Source organism: Strigops habroptila, chromosome 9 (genome assembly GCF_004027225.2).
Source record: "Strigops habroptila isolate Jane chromosome 9, bStrHab1.2.pri, whole genome shotgun sequence".
Lineage (NCBI taxonomy): Eukaryota > Metazoa > Chordata > Aves > Psittaciformes > Psittacidae > Strigops > Strigops habroptila.
In genome coordinates, this window is record NC_044285.2 from 14,666,308 (window position 1) to 14,683,323 (window position 17,016).

The 17,016-nt window shown below is 36.5% G+C and overlaps 1 protein-coding gene across 8 annotated transcripts in view; it reads left to right on the forward strand.

Annotated features, from left to right (window-relative positions):
* CGNL1 (cingulin like 1) overlaps nucleotides 1-17,016 on the forward strand; it is a 61,215-nt gene that overhangs the window by 2,423 nt on the left and 41,776 nt on the right. For 4 of the 8 annotated variants that reach the window (XM_030496867.1, XM_030496871.1, XM_030496868.1 and 1 more), the window contains exons 2-4: nucleotides 13,977-15,579; nucleotides 15,673-15,753; nucleotides 16,078-16,172. In XM_030496867.1, the coding sequence (XP_030352727.1) occupies nucleotides 13,996-15,579; nucleotides 15,673-15,753; nucleotides 16,078-16,172 (1,760 nt within the window). In that variant the 5' untranslated portion in view covers nucleotides 13,977-13,995. Of the gene's footprint in view, nucleotides 1-12,903; nucleotides 13,128-13,976; nucleotides 15,580-15,672; nucleotides 15,754-16,077; nucleotides 16,173-17,016 lie in introns of those variants that run through there. The other 4 variants (XM_030496872.1, XM_030496874.1, XM_030496873.1 and 1 more) reach the window with 2 other exon arrangements.

Genomic DNA, 17,016 nt, shown 5'->3' on the forward strand with positions numbered 1-17,016 from the left:
ATTCCTAGTTGGCTTACATACACCTTGAATTGCAGCTGATAGTAACTGTTTCTAAAACCTTCTTCAGTGCAAATACACACTAGAGAGGATTGTTTTAGCAAATATAACGTTATGATGGAAACGGAAAGGGAGGGCTTATCATGGCTTACCTTTTAGATTACAGAGTTTGTGGTGATATTCCAAAGAGTCTTCTCTATGGGTGTATCACAACTGTTTTTATTCTCAGTATCTGACTTAGCTGTGTTTTGCTTTTAAATGTAATAATTGGGGTGGCTGCTTAGGCTGCCTGAATGGCCTGCAAGCAAACCAGCTTATTTTAATTTTTGTTAATTGCGTTAGATCTCGCTGTCACCAGTAAAGTGACTGAGAATGCACTTAGGTTCCCCTAACAGGGTATATATGGGGGATGTGGAATTCAATTCGCTGCAAAAATAGTTTATGGTATATCCTGTGTAAGGAATTTTACCTCAATGAAAGGGTGACAAAGCTGAAGGCAAGACAGTTCCTTCTCCTGGTTTACCTTGTGTAATAGGAAGTTGATCTTTCTGGGAGTATTGGCGAAACTGGTTTGTCTAGGCTCTGCAATGTCATCTGAAATGTGTAGGTGAAATGGCATGACCTCAAACTTGCATTTTTAAATCATTTGTCAGGGAGCAAGGCAAGACGAACTTATGTGCAAGGTGATGATTCAGCCTGGACCATTGTGGGCAAGTTATTATTTAAAAATAGCTACTTAAGTATTTTGAGACCAAATAATTCTGCTGATGTCAGAAATTATACAAAAGTAGACCAGAATAGTTTCATTCTGCAGTCTTCTGTTTTACCGTTTCTGGTTTTTGAAGTCATAGTGGTTATGATGATGTCATTATTATCTGGCCTTTTTACTATGTTGATAACCTGAAAATGCATGTATTAATACCAGGCATGTGAGCTTGATAATGTAGAACAATGTTCAGCCTATGGCAGTGTCTACCACCTGCGTCGATAGAGGGGAACAAGCAAGAATCTGCTCAAGATCACTAGCACTAATAGATTTTTGGGAAATGGCAGTGAACACTAAAATACTGGACTGTTTTTCCCAGTTCTATACCGTCTCTATGCAAGTCTGAATGGCAGCAGAAATGCTTCCTACTGCCCATGTATTCAGATAAAGCAGGCTTAAAAAAATGTGTGTTGTTTGTTTCTTCTGTCTGCCCCACTTACCCTTCCTTTTTATAGTTGGAGGAGGATGTTATCTTCTACCTGATCAGTTCAGTGATATTTTTCAGAGCTGAGCTTTACGAAGAACTACATCTTTAAAATACAGAGATTAACATCTCTCTTGAATGAGAGTCAGGATGAGGTGAAGATGTTAGAATTTCTCCAGTTTTTTTGCGAGGTTTCAAAAAACTGCATACTGAGGAGGATGGTGCTGACTTGATGCATCTTCAACTTCGGTTTGGCAGTTTGCAGGGGTTTTTAATACATCTTGAATGCTGTGGTGGTATGATATGTAAAAATGGAAAAAAGGTTGGTTTTGTAATTTCTGTTCTTACCTGACAAAATAATGGAGAACTGTTCCACTGTGAATGCTACATGACCTGGTTATAAGGAAGGTACTTAATGTGTTCATGGGAGTGTTTATTCCAGGCATGTTTTATCTGGAAACACTAACACATTTCAGGAACTGTTTTGGCTTTGACTCTCTGAGTAGAGTTAAATCTAAATGGTAATGTTTTCCAGTATAGCCAAGTATGAAAATTTAATGTTTAAACCTGAGAAATTAACATGTTAGGAATGCATGTACTAAAGATTTAGTGGAGTGGTAGTCATGGAGTCACCTCTGTTTGGGATTAGAGCTCAGTGTATTTGCTGTGGCCTTGTACCATCTTTGCCAACATAGTTGGCAGCCTTCTTCAAGGAGTTTGTCCAAATGTAGGCTTATAACCTTCTGTTCTATGTGAAATAGAGTGGATGACAAAATCCATAGCCAAACATTTTAAGTACATAGTATAGTTTTTCCATTAATGCCTCTAAATTTTTAGCCAAATGAACTCTGTTTTAAGTTAAATTGACCCATCTTTTGTATTTCTCAGATGCATTAACCAGATTGGCAGTATGAGATTTAAAATAAAATGTCTATAATCTTTTCACATTCTACTTGATTTTGATGAAGATAGAGAGCAATGAGGAATAAAGGTGATTGGAGAGATGTCTCAGAAAGCACTTTGACTTAAAAAAAGACCCTAAAACATCAGGGAGATTGGTAAGACTGGAGGATGCCTCAGTTATTATCACAACAGCCCTTCCTGTGAGGGTCCCCAGGCACGGTAGGAGCTATTACCATTCAGATAGCCATGTGACTCTTGGAAGTCTGAGCACAAGTTTTGACCCCAGGCATTTGCAGAAATTCATAATTTTTTAGTTACATGTACATTACACACACAATTTTAATGTAGCTTAAATGTCCATGTGAAAATTATATAAATACATTCTGAAATGGACACTTATTGGCTAGGCTGCCCATGCTGACACATTCATATATACGCATGCCTGTGTATTTCCCTGAGCGTGTATACGTAAACTCTTACAGACTCTTGCAGAAGCCTTATAAATAATTACCAGCCACTAGGAGTGTTTCAACCCTATTTTAAATTCTATTAAAATATATCTAGAAAAGCTGATGAAGTGTATTAGAGTGGAAGAAGTATTTTATATATATAAGCCCACTCAAAAGTGAGTAGTGACTTGTGATCTATTTCTGTATAAAGCAAAATGCAGAAATGGTGGGTGAAATTTGAGCTTTTATATAGACATGGGGGAATGTTTTCAGTGATGTGAATAGAGCTGAGAATATTTTTGTTAGGCTGTGTTGAAACTGTTAATGGGTTGGCGTATGCCTTCATACAGTCATTTGCACACCATTAGCTGTTATATGCAGGGAGCAAATGATCAGCAGTAGCAGTCTTTATTTAAAAGAACAATTGGTATGTAATGTTACATTATAATTCCACAAACACTTCAGGCCTCCTGAAGAAGTAGCCCTACCTCTCTCATTTACCCCCAGTAATTACTCTATACCAGTGTGAAGGTAAGAAGAGTGGCAGCTTGTGGGAGCTGGTTAAACCTGTGCTCAGCATACAAGCAGGGTCCACACCACACAGCTTTGGTTGTGTAGGATTCATAAACCCTTCTAAGTGATGCATCTCCTGGTGGAGCAGTCCAGCACATGATGAAGCTCCTTTCCTCTGTATAGCTATCTAGACTCTTTCTTCTCTACTCGCTTATGTCTCAGACTGAGTGTGATGATACCATCTTGCCTCGTGGTGGCTGGGCTCAGGGCCCGCAGTTCTGACTGTGTATTTAAATTTTAAAATGCATGGTTGAGTTAGTTAAAAGAAACTAGATGGGTGTGAAGCCAAGTGTTTAAAGAATACAGTATAATTAAGACAAAGTTTAACAATAGAAAAATGGGAGCCATAACCAGCTTGAATACGCATGAAGCTGTGGCCTTATGTTGGCTGTGTAAATATGACTTGTAAAGTCTATTTTACATGTACTTTTTGTACTTAAATACTTGCATCTCCATAGAGATTAACCCTTTCCTGTGCGTTGTCTTATAGGTGAGACTTTGGTCTTTGCATGCAGTTGTACTCATGTAGATCATCAATTTTATTTAGGAATAAGCTATACTTCTCTAGTCAGGGTTTTATGCTGGTTGTATCTGTTGTGTTGCTGTAACTGTCATTTCTGTAGACAAGGTTATATTTTTGGGGGGTGGGAATACTGAGAACAGTGTCCAGTGATATGTCACATTTAAATGCAAGGAATAATTTCTGGAGTAAGCAAGTTTATTTAAGATAATATTATAAGTAATCTTGTGTTCTTGAAGCACTGCCAAAACTCTTTAATAACTGTTGCCCTAACTGTTTCCATTACTTTGAGAAGGACTAAGAGACTATTTTAACAAGCTTGAGGTTTTTGCCCAAGCCTTTAAAAATATGAACAGGATACTCTCTATTATTAAAACAATGATGATATCATTGGGATGTATTAAGATAATTTCCTTTGGAACAAAATACGAAGTTTCCAATACTGACAATTGGAGGAAAATGTAGTGGAACAACACAGAATCTTTTGTGGAGTGAGTGTAATCCTATCAGATGTTTGGTTAAAACCCAGCTATTGTATTTGAAATCACAAACTACTCTTAAAATCTGTAAGTATCCTTGTGTCACTCAGCTGTTGTTTCTGTCAACTCTTCAACAGATAGGAACATTCAGAATTTGATAAACTAAGAGAGAGTATATATAAAATACAACTTCCTCTTGGTGACTTTATTACCCTTTTTTTTTAATAACCTTTTCCTTTGCAAATTTGTCATAAAAATGAGGAAGACTTAAGCACGGTAGTATCACTTGAATATAATTACCTCTGAGATAAGTATTTATAAGGTTTTCTTGTTTGCTTGCTTTTTGTATTTGAAATTTATAAATGTTAATTGTAATGCAGTGGTGTCAGTATACTTAAAGTGCAAGTAGATAACCCCAGTAAGCTGGATCCTGTGTTAGCGGCAAAAAAGAGCTTGTACAGGTGTACGTGAGCTTGTGTGGGACATGAAACAGTATAGTGGTACAAGTACACTTGAACAGGTATTTGTGTAAAGGTTGTACCATTGTAACTATTAATAAACAAGTGTAAATCTCCATCTGCTTCCAGTGACTTAACTAGTACCATCATTTACAAGTCCTGGGACTAGTCGAGGCAGATGACATGAATTAGTTTCTTGGAACTGATAGAGGTTGACTGCTGTTCGTATACTTTTAGTGTGCTTTGTGTCTCTGATTTCCTTTTGTTGGACTTGGAAGAATCTGGAAACTAATTACTTCAGTGAAGAAAAAGAGAGCTTTTTAGTAATGATATAAGATATGTATTGCAGTGGTGATAGTTTAGAATACTACAGGAGAAATTTGGGTTTTTCTTACTGGTTTTATCATTACCAAAAATTAATGCTTTAATTTCCACTCAGTAAGCAAGGTTAGTAGGTCGTGCCATATTTCCTCTGGGGAAGATCCTGTAAAATTATGACTATGTGAATTCATACACAGCAGGTTAAGAAAATGGGATGTATATTATGTCCTTGTCTTCAATCAAATTTTGACAATTTATGAGACCTGAGGATCTGCCAAAATATCTTGTTGACTTCCAGCCATTGAAGCAGATTTTTGGGGAGTGGGGGGAAAGGGGAGAAGGGCAGAAAAATAAACCAGAAAACCTGCTAGTTGTCAGACAGCTCAAGCATAACCAACAAAACCTGCTAGTTGTCACATAGCTCAAGTATTTGGCTGATCTGTCACGTACTTTCATAGGACTAACAAGATGTTTTACATTTGAGACATTGAGACTTCCTCAAACACAGCATTTTTCAGCCAGAGGGAGTATCAACCAAGCTGTAAAAGCAAGAGAACAATATCTTTTGCTCTAACCGTTATTGAGTTCTTTCTGTTGACAATCTTTATTAAATACAGTTCTCTTCCTGTCCTTCTCTTTGAACGGGTGGCTATTAATATTCTGTTTTATTGGCTGAGCATCTGAATAAGGTTCTTTAATATTTGGGCACAACTGAAACTGAAATCTTTATCTCTAAGGCAGCAAATCCAGGATTCATCCACTTTGCTATACTGTGTTTCAGAGAAATTGTTAAAATAATATGTGTAATCTAAGCATGGCTCTTTGCTTCCACTAACAGCTGTGGAAGAAAAGTGTTATTTGGAATTTTCATCCTGGAAGAAATTCTAGGCTGCCACCTGAAACCAGAACAGAGAATATTTTTCATAGAATAAAGTAATTGATTGAGAAATGTTGAAATACTATTAAAATGTAATACTATGATGGCAGGCTTCCTTTTGTCACCAGGCTTTCTATGGGTCAGTGTTCCTGCCTGGACTTCATTTTCCGTTGGGTATCCAAAGCCACATTACTACCATATTTAATCAAAACTTGGTCAAAGGAAAAAAAAAACCAACCATGTTGCATTTATGGAAGGTACAGACCTACATGGCTCCTGGTGTGAAGACTGGAATTACTGCTTTCAAAGGGAGGCAACGTGCAGTGTGGGTATATGATCCTCCAGCATTTATGTCTTTATGTGGGCACCATGCACACCTTGGACTGGGAAGGGGTATGAATTTCATTGCAGATAACAATGCAATGTTGGGTATGCAGTCCTGTGACTATAATGGAATGTAGCAGGTCAAAACCTGGTCCTTTCTCTTTGTACTGCACCAGTTAATAATGTAGGTGTGTACAGGGATGGTGTGAGGAGGGACTGTATCTAAGGTGGTGGATGGGATCTAGTGCTAAGTTTAGCAATAGCTTGTGCAGTTCATTTATATGTAGCTGTTTTAGAAGAACATAAATTGCTAGCTTTTTATGAAATATATAAGGTTAATTCTGCCTGTAATAATAGGTCAGCCCTGTCTTTGAGGCTGAAGATTTTGTCTTGTGTCTGTGTGATACCAAGCATAAGTCTTTGTGGTGTAACACTGGTATATATGCTGAGTAATACTTGCCATATGACTTAGGTCCCCATCAACTCATGATTTTTTTTTTTTTTTTTCGGCATAGAATTTTTCAGTCTCTTTCATTCTAACAAGTGGGAAGAAGAGGTGGGACATGATACTTTAAAGGGAATTAATATTTTAAAACTCAGTGGTCTCTTTTCTAGTTTTCAATTTATAGAAAAATTTTGGGCATGTCTTTGGTACTGACATCAGAAATGCCAACCAATAAATAAATCTCTCAGGGTATTCCTTCCCCCCCTCTCCCCCCCCCCCGAATTATGACATGATGTATTGTAGAAGATCCTCGGTATAGGCCTTTTGAAAGTTTTGTGTTTTGACCACTAGACAGGGAGTGGCAGTTTACAGACAGTACAGGGACAAGAAGAAATTGCTGTGGAAGTTTTATTAGGTTCCATAACTATCATAATTTCCTTTATAACAATTTTGAGGAGTGACTGCCAGATATAATATAAATATTATTTTATATAGACAAAAAATATGTCTAAACTAGGAAAAAAATCTTAAATGGGCATAAATAATCTACTGGAAAGATGGCAAACGTTTTCAGATTCAACATTCTGTTGCTGGATATTGTCAGTTTGCTCTTAAATGGGTTTCACTGTCCCTTTTTTACAGTCTCATATTTAGAACCTTAAATTTTCACTTTTCTCCCTTTTGCTCTGCTATAAGCAGTAGATCAAATAAACTCAGCTACCCCAGAGCTATCTTCCATATAGCCTAACAGAGACAGCAATCCAGGTCCCTTTTCCTTTTGCAGAAGCCTCAGCTTGTAGGTAGGATTGACAGTGATGAAGTTTCCCATCGTGCTTGCAAGGCATGATTGTGAGATTGTGTTCCACCAAGTGTGAAAACATTACAGTTTTGGTCTTTCCATGAATTATCCTGTCTGCTTCCTTTTCTTTACCCTCCCAGTATGTACGTTTTCCTTCCTGTTCTTTCCCAAAGTAATTTCCTGTCCTCTTTCCATAGCACTGCAATTTATTATTGACCTAACACCCACTTTGTCTTCATGTGATACTGCTGGTACTTTCTGAATAGTCAGCTGCACAGAGAATCCATTATTTAGCTTGGAGAGCAAGCTCGATGTTATGTAAAGCTGGATGACAAATTTTATAGTTCCTTCCTGGCATTCTGCTGTGCATGTGCAAAAAATTGGAGTAAACATCCATCAACTGTTACATCCCTCTTATAAAAAAGGCACTGATTAAATAATATGGGCAGTGACTTTTTTTTTTTTTGTGGTAAGAAAATGTGGAGGTGAATTCCATGGAACCGAGTATCATTTGCTGTTTTACCCTTTAATAGCTTGACATTTTCAGAATTCAAAAGAGTTTGCTCCTCTGAAGAGAAGACGGGTGGTGTGCCCTAACCTTCCTTCAGTGAAAAATCTTCAGTTGATTCTGTTTTAGGAGTCTCAGAATTATGATATTGGATATTTTTGGTTTGGTTTGGTTTTTTTAAATATATTTTTTTATTTTTTTATATATATATGTATCTGTCTTATAGATTTGGCTAAAGAATAACTGAAATGGATGAGTGGACACAATTCCATGCCTTTGTGATGCTGTAACGTTAGCATGGCTGCAGAGCCACTGAAGGGAGCAGCCGTGTCTGGCACAGGACTCTCTTTCTCAAGAGCACTCTTTTCTGCAAATGCTGGCAGAGAGAACAGTCAGGCTTCCAAACTACAGGGGTTTCTTTGATTGTGAGGCGGGTCTTACATAGCTCCTCATAGGCAGCTTTAAAGTAGCTGAGAAAAGAAATGTTTTGGTGGCACTTCTGAAAAAGTGTTTTTGACCTGTTAGAGTTTCAGTATTCCTCTTCTATAGTTCTTTGAAAAGTATCGTATCACCACTGAAGGACAGACTGCTACAGAAGAGGATGCAGAGTACTGGATTTTCAGTACATGGGAGTCCTTTCAGACGTGAGAATCCTTTCAGACATGAGATCCTTTGCTGACAAGTTCTCTTTATAAACAAAAATATCATAGTTTCTATTTTTGGCAAAAATAAGTTGTTCAGAAAAATGAAACCACTTCTGAGTAATAATAAAATACGGACTTCCACACCCACTGGAGGCCAGTATTTAAAATGAGCGCTTAAACACCTTTATGAAGGCTGATTTTAAAAAGAAATCCTCAAACTGAAAGGCCTGAACATTTTGAGTGCCACTTTTGTTTGTTTGTTTATAGAAGTTTTGAAAGGTTTCTATCCCAGAAAACGTCCCTGTGAATTCACTTTGGAATTTTGTGATTGCCTCAAGCAGTCCAAGGCCATGTTGCTGCCAAAATAGGTGATACCATTCCTCCCTGGTGCCTTACTTGCTGGTATGACAGAAAACCGCCCATTTTGTTGCTGTGTGGCTGCGTGGTTGCTGGCTCACAAAAGGAGCAGGGAGGATTGTGCAAGCTGAGATAACGGGATGCAAGAACTGTTGCTTGTGGAAATAGTGTGTTATGACCTATGTTTTTTAGATCAGCTAGTAACATACAAAATTGAAGGGAAGTAAGCATCTTTCAAACCAACATATTTGGATCTTTTTAAAGAACTTGATCCTTTAGCCTGATGAAACAGGATGTGAGTGTACTGGGATCACACATGGTTTTCATGAGGTTTCAGAATGAGGAAGGGTCTATGTAGATATAAAGACTTCGGCCTGCAGGCTCAGGCTGAGTCTATGGTTAAACTCATTAAGTTAGTTTCTTTCAGCTTTTGATGGTTTTCAAGAAGGTACTTGATTGAAAATTACTCTTGCTGAATTTTCAAATAAAATAACTTATCTGGGACATACAGTGCATGCATTCCAGTGATATCTGTAAAACCTAACGTGTTGCCTAGTAGAGTGAATTGCTTGGTTTGTGCCTGACAGTGTTTCCTGTATCCTTAATTCTGTGTTTTGGATTTGCCCTAGGTGATGACTGGATTTACTGAACTTGTTGATCAGTAAATCCAGCTGTTTAAGTGTACATGGTATAACTGTAGAAAATCAGGCTATTTCTTTTCTGGACTGTTTGGAAGTTTTCAGGTGAAACTTCACTGCTCAATAATATTTGGCTTGGTACGAAGAGTAGATGAAGTTACCAGAAAGAAAATGCTGATATACTTTGATTGTCCTAAACTACAGCTGAACTTCTAATCTCTGAAAGATATTGATGGTTGTATGTCCTTAACTATATTATCTGTCATTTTAGCAAGTAGAATATTTTCAAAAGAAAATAATTTATTGAAGTAGTTATTTCTTAGGTCCTGATTAATTTGTATATGTTGTTGTGATATTTGCTTCACAAGTAGGAGATAATAATTGAATTTATAAAAATAATAGAATATATTTTTTTATATATTTTGTAAAATAATAGAGCAGTCTTTTACCTGGTTAAGAATTTATGCAGAATCATTGCTTCTGTTTTCTGAAAACTGTATTTTTTAAGTAAAAATACTAGTTTGGCAGAAAATCTGGAATTAGAATTTGCATCGCCCTCTATAAAAAAAAAATAAAAGCTTATATTTTTTATAGATACCTACAGAGAAACAACAAGCAGCTCCACAAACAGGGAAAATCTTTTCCTAATGACTCTGAAAATATCTAACATCTCTTTATAAGTTTAAGAGTAAACAGACTGTTTGTCATAACATTTGAGGGCTTCAGCAGACTTAAAGAAGATTAAAACTGGACAGCTACGGTTGTAGCTGTCAGGGCCCTGTCTGTCAGCTCCTCCCGTGTCAGATGTCAGAATTTCAACCATCAATAGTATGGAACACAAGGATGATTGCGTTTACCTGAGTATGCCAGTCTGCAAATATTCATGGCTGATGTGTATACTCAGTCATGATGGTTCTCATTTTTGACATGATGTCCATCAGAGGAGTGGGGCAGACAGATGGGAGAGGAACAACTTCAGTCCTCTTACCTTAATCTACTACTGTAAGCCTGCCAAAGCCTGCGATGCTGACTGCACAGTGTTTGCGTAGAAATATGACTGTAACTGTAATTAAACAATTGGCATCATTAGAGGGTTTAGGTTCTCCTCAGAAAGGCTGTGTGAAAAAAAGCTAATGCCTTTTTAAAGCATTTAAAAATGTTTACAATATTACAAACACTGTTTTCATGTATTGTGAAATAACTTTCAGATATTATGTAGTTCAGGGGAGTATTATCCACTGTGGCTTAACATCCTATAAAATAGGAACCATTAAGTAAGACCCTTAAATATTAGAACGGTAGGGCTAGCTGTCTGATTTTCTTGTAGATGTAATGGGGATTATTATATATATATTTTTATAGTTCCGGAAAGATAAAATGTTTTATTTAAAAAATTGTTATACTAGCATTTTGATTTCTGCAAGGTTTTATGCTTTTTTATAGTATATTGTATATTACAGTAGATATAGTTCATTAGTATAATGCATGAGGAAGACAAATACACTTATTTCTTCATGGCTTTAGAGACAAATTAAATATATTAATGGTTAATTCAAGGTACATTATTAACCTAAATACCGTTTCCACTGTACACGAGGGGTTTTGGTGTTTTGTGGTTGTTGTTGAGTTGTTGGGTTATTTTGGTGTGGGTTGTTTTTTTTTCCTCCTGACTATCTAATATTTTTATCAACTTTGCAACATTGAAACAACAACTTTAAAGCGCAGCTCTTGCAGTCACCCGAATTTGACACACTGTAATTTACTGCTTATCTGTTCTTTATGCTGGTTGATTTCAATCCTTTTTTCTTTTTTTTTTTAAGTTTTAGGTTTATTTTTATTGACCCCTTTAGCTTGTGTTTGTTACCACTGTTGGCAAATTCAGACAAACATTACTCTTTTTATAGGTCTGCTAATGCACACAGCTTTAAAGTGTAGTGTGAACTTTCATATGCTAAGTAATTTGTCTAAATTTATTGGTGGTATTTCTGATTTGCTAGAATCACTAAGTGGAGACCCTTTTTAAAAGCGTTCATGTATTCATCTACTGCAGATGTATGCTACCATCTATGTATAAATCATGGGGGTTTTTCACTTGCATGGTCGCATGCAAATATGCCATGGGTGATTTGAACTTAGTGTAGTATCAGCACACTGTATTCTGCAAACTAGATTTCCTTTTATAATGTTAGAGTTCTGAATCATTTGTATTTTCTGAGAACATTGAGACTTTTTAGAATATACGGAATCTTACTGCTTTTTTTCATAGGCGGGTTGAAGTCTCTTTGTTAGTAATTCTCAGTTGCAAAGTCATGTCTTGTTAACACTTTTTCCCTAGACAATCATGCAGATTTGTTTTAGAAGTCTGATAAACTTTATTTTATAATTTTTATTTTGCTAAAACTAATAATTTTTTTTTAATTATTACATACGAGTAGTAGTAACTTCAGATCAACATTGTATAATAATAATTAAAAATGGAAAGCATAAAAGCTTCAAAAGGCTTACTTATTTGAAAACAACTTTTGAACTTTTAAAAATGCTTCCTTTTTGTTGCCTTGAGCAAACAAAGAGCAATTGAATGTAGCTGGACCCACTCAACAGTTTGAAGAACAGAGTGGAGAGCCTGGTTTCTTTCCTACCTCCAGCAACCGTTCATTAGATTAGTGTGGTCTGGTCCCTTCAGTGAATATTCTATTACAGCTCTGTGCTGTGCTATCTCTTTTCCCTCCTTTGCTTTCTCAGCCACCATCAGAGCAGCTCAGAGCTGATTTCTGTGTCCTGGTCAAATACCCGCTAAAGCAATAGAGATCTTTTCATTGACTCTGGGTGATTAGAATCAGCTTCTGTTGTTTTTACTTTGTCCTTTTTGTCTCAGCTTATACACTGAAACAGAGTAATTAATGTGAGGTATTGTGAGTATTCAGAGAAGGTAAAAAAAAGATAATGGAGAAATAGAATGGAGGGCCAAGATAATAAAGGGTATTGGTACTTGCTGTTACCTTCTGTTGCTCCTTCATTTTTCTATTTCCCTTAGCCTTCCCTGGCTCATCTTTGCTTTTCTGTTGTTCTGTTTCTCTTCCTACTCAGGAAGTCTTAAGTGGAGATCAAATTCATAGTGTTTGTTTACTTCCCTTCACTAAGTGAATGTAACCTGTGAATTAGTTTTGGTGAATTTAAGTAATTCACTGAATCTTTTAGTATCTGAGGAGGACTTTGACGGTGAGCCAAACTTTTTAAATCACTGTCTGGAAGAAATGATAATTCTGCTGTTGGTTAGAATATCTGAGGGAGATAGTTCATGCTGAGATACACAGGAGAGTGAAACTGGCTGCAGAGGTTTGTTTTTCCATGAGACGTCTTGTTCTTTCTGTTTCCTTTCAATGATTATTCACCACCGTTTAATGATCTTGGTTTTGTCAGGCTTCAGTGGTTACTCAACTCTCCAGCTCAGTTCAAAAGTTTATTCCCTTCAGGTTTTGCATCAGAGTATTATGTTTCATCCTTTTTTAGGCAGTTCTTACTGTCACTGCATTGCCTCTGCCACTAGACAGTCGGCACATAATATGCAACAGACAGTAAAGTAAAACTACGCACCAAGCCAGCTCTTACAGAAAGAAAGAATGGCATTTAACATTAAAAGTGCAGGTAGGGTTTAATTTCATGTTTTCTAGAACAGGAATAGTTTTGGCACGTATAGGCTGGATTTAGCATTCCTGTTGAATCTGAAAAAGGTACTATCAGCCTTGGAAATACTAGCAGCATTTTTCAATTTGTGTTGCTCTGCAAAGTATCTGTTTTAAAATAGCAACTGGAGTTTTCTGGAACAAGCCCACAATTGGGGGAATTGTTAATCTGTAGGAAAGTTTATTCTTATGGATGATAATGAGATAATAAATGAAAAAGTTTATTTTCAGATGTCTTGAGAAACAAATGTTGAAAACCAGATATGTAAAAGTGCAGCTCAAAGGCATGAGGATATTGACCTTCCTTGCAGTGCTTTAGTTGCCTAAAATTCATAACCTGAACCTGCTTGCTTGTGTTTTGCTCTCCTGGTCTTATGTTTAAATGTTAATATAGCTGTTAATAATTGCTGGCTATAAAATGATCATTGATTTGTGAAGGGTACAGTCTTTCCGTAAATACAGTGGAGATACCCAAAATAAAAGCTGCTTTGACTCAAAAAAAAATTGTACTAAAATTGCTTGTATTTGAAGTATTCTGATTCCAAAGCAGCTAGCACCAACTCTGTGTAAGTAATCTTAACTTGTTATTTCTTACCATTTATAATCATAAAATAACATTACATTGATCCAGAATCAGTCAGTTAGACATTTGTATCACAGTGTATTTGCTTCAGGCTTTGTATAGCTTGTATATTGATTTATCTGCATATTACTGTTAAATCTTCATAGTCACACTGAATGGTGGAATAAAATAATTAATTAAATAATCTAAAGTGTTTTAAACAATGACATTTTTGTAATTTCTCTTCAGCTATAATCCTCTGGTAATCATGGAGCCATATTTTGCTGGTTTTAAGCACGTGCAGCAGGACTATGAAGTTACTCTTGAACTCACAAGTGAGGAGACTCAAAAAACCAGAAATGCACAAAATTCTAGGACGGGGTCTTATGGTGTCAGTATTAGAGTCCAAGGAATTGATGGACATCCTTACATAGTACTAAACAATACAGAAGGATGTTTGTCAGAAAATCCTTCTCCTGGAAAAGAACAGGAGGTCATTTCTCAGACTGCAAGCAAGCCAGCCACGGAGTTCAATACTGCTTTTAGGTTGGAGGACAAAAACAGTGAACACGCTATGTTTCCTGGAACACAGCAAATGCAACCCTGTGTGCTTAAAAGCCTAAAGATCACCAATCTGGATGAAAAGGAAAACGGAATATCAGAATTTAAAGGTGGAACAACGAAATCCTCAAATTTGTTGAACTTTCAAAGACATCCTGAACTTTTACAGCCTTATGATCCTGAAAAAAATAACCTGGACTTGGATAATTGCCAGTCTTCTGTGTGCAGTAAATCTAAATCTTTTGCAGATGAAAAAACTGAAGCAAAGCCTTGGATTTCCTCATCTAAAGTGGTGTCCCTACAGAAGGCAAATGCATATCTTGCAGAGCCGCCCAAAGCAAATTCAAAAAATATACATTTAAGCAGGTCAGTAGAAACAGAAGATGAAAATAAGCAGCTGTTGGATTGTCCCAGTAGCACCATCAGCCCCAACGAAGTATGTGTTTCAGAGTCATTTTCATCTGCAGGAGGATCCCCATGTGTTAGTCCCACTGCTTATCCAGAGAAAAGAAAACCTAGACCAGATGTTCTTCCTTTCCGCAGACAAGATTCAGCTGGGCCAGTATTGGATGACTCACGAAGATCATCGTCCTCATCAGCCACTCCCACTTCTGCAAATTCCTTATACAGATTTTTACTTGATGACCAAGAGTATGCCATCTATGCAGACAATGTTAATCGGCATGAAAACAGAAGATATATCCCATTTTTGCCTGGAACTGGTCGTGATATTGATACTGGTTCACTTCCAGGAGTAGATCAGCTGATTGAAAAGTTTGATAGGAAAGTGGATCCTCACAGAAGAGGTAGGTCAGGAAAAAGGAATAGAATTCATCCAGATGATCGTAAAAGATCAAGAAGCGTTGATAGTGCCTTGTCATTAGGGCCTGATGTAAATTCAGATTATTTAGGTGAATTCAGTAGAAGCTTGGGTAAGTCAACTGAGCACTTACTGGGACCATCTAAAGTTTGCCTTCACAAGCAGTTATCCAGAGATGAAAAGTCGCCTTCCAAAGAGATGAAGGTTTCTGCTCGAAGTATTGGAAAACTGCAAATGCCTGATAAAGGCACTCAGAATAGCAGTTTCAATTCTTTGCAACACCATAAACAAAATGGAGCTGATACTGAGAGCTTGATGTTCAGGTCGTCCACACTCCCAGGACAGAATAAAGGAGAGGAAGTTAGAACAGTAACTTCTACTTTATTGTTGCCAAACCGAATCACAATTCCACCTGATTCAGGAGCCAAGAAGATCTCTGTAAAAACATTTTCATCTGTCCCTAATATACAGGTAAATTTGAATTTACTCTTTAAGCTGTGTTTTGTGCTCTAGCATACTAAAACTTTCATACTCTTAAATGCATATTTTTCTGCTCTTTGTTAGAACAAACACTCATCACACAACATTTCCAAATGGGATTGTTCTGGAGAAGTAGAAACACAAAAATTACTCCTTTATCTGCAGGTATAGAAAACATGGTTTGTAAACCAGCATATTCTTGTTTGGGTGAAGGAAGATGGTGGGACCAAAGGAGATTATTGCAAATGATGTTGTGATGATTCTTAAGCATAAATGCATAAAACTAGAATGCAGAATTATGTTTTCTTTCTTTTGGTGTGGAGTATGCTTTTTATTGCACCAGGCCAAAACTCCAGTGGATCTTTATGAACTTAGTCCACAGTACAAAATGTTTTCGTAATAGACTAGAATGGAGGACTACAGTTGTAGAGGTTGTATTTACAATCCTCAAAGGATTATATTTTTTGACATTTTGTCTTGTCATTTTAGGCAACTCCTGATCTCTTAAAAGGCCAGCAAGATCTTGCACAGCAAACGAATGAAGAGACTGCTAAACAGATACTTTACAATTACCTTAAGGAAGGGTTAGTAAATGTAGTTTTGGAGAGGATTGCTCTCCAAAGAGTCTGTGTTTTCTATATATTTATTTTCTATTACATTTAAAATGTGAAATTGTAAAATCAAAGCTAGAATTGTTTCATTATTCTGTATCTGAGCTGTATCCTTCAAGGCATTGGATCTCAAAATACCCAGGCAATCAGGACTTACATAAGGTATCGTAGAGGGTTTGGTTAAATATACCTGAAATTTATGAATTAGAATATGTTTGGTCTTTTAAATACTTTTCAAGTTAAACTTCATATGATATGGAGATTCATGAAGAATTCAAATCATACCGCATGGGAGTTTAAGCTTGTGGATTTTTTAAACAACGAAAGAGTGTTACCTCTCAAAGTTTTGACAGAAGCTCTCTTGTTGATGTATGTTTAATCCTTTGTCTACTTGTAACTCTTTTACTTGGTGTTTTCCTATGATAACTTATTGAAAGATGAAGGAAAGAGAAATAAATTAAAATACACACAATGTACTTAAATTTTTTTTGCATTCCTGATGTAGCAGGTTCTGGGAGCTGCTGAAGTGTATTTTAGGGTGCAGTAGTCAGAACTTGAAAAACCTAGTACTAATCACTTCTAATTTCAGTATGTTTGTATAATATACATGCTGAATACCTGTCTTTCCACAGCTATAATTTTGTAGAAGAGAGTTACAATTAAAGAGTTCAATGAATATAAATTTTTAACAGCCTCTCTTTAAAGGGTTTAATGAAATCATAGCTAAGATAATTTCTGACTGGTTCATACCAGTTGGTTTTTTTTTATGGTGGTGATTTTACATAGTTTGGACACTCTGAATTTGTTCCGATATAAA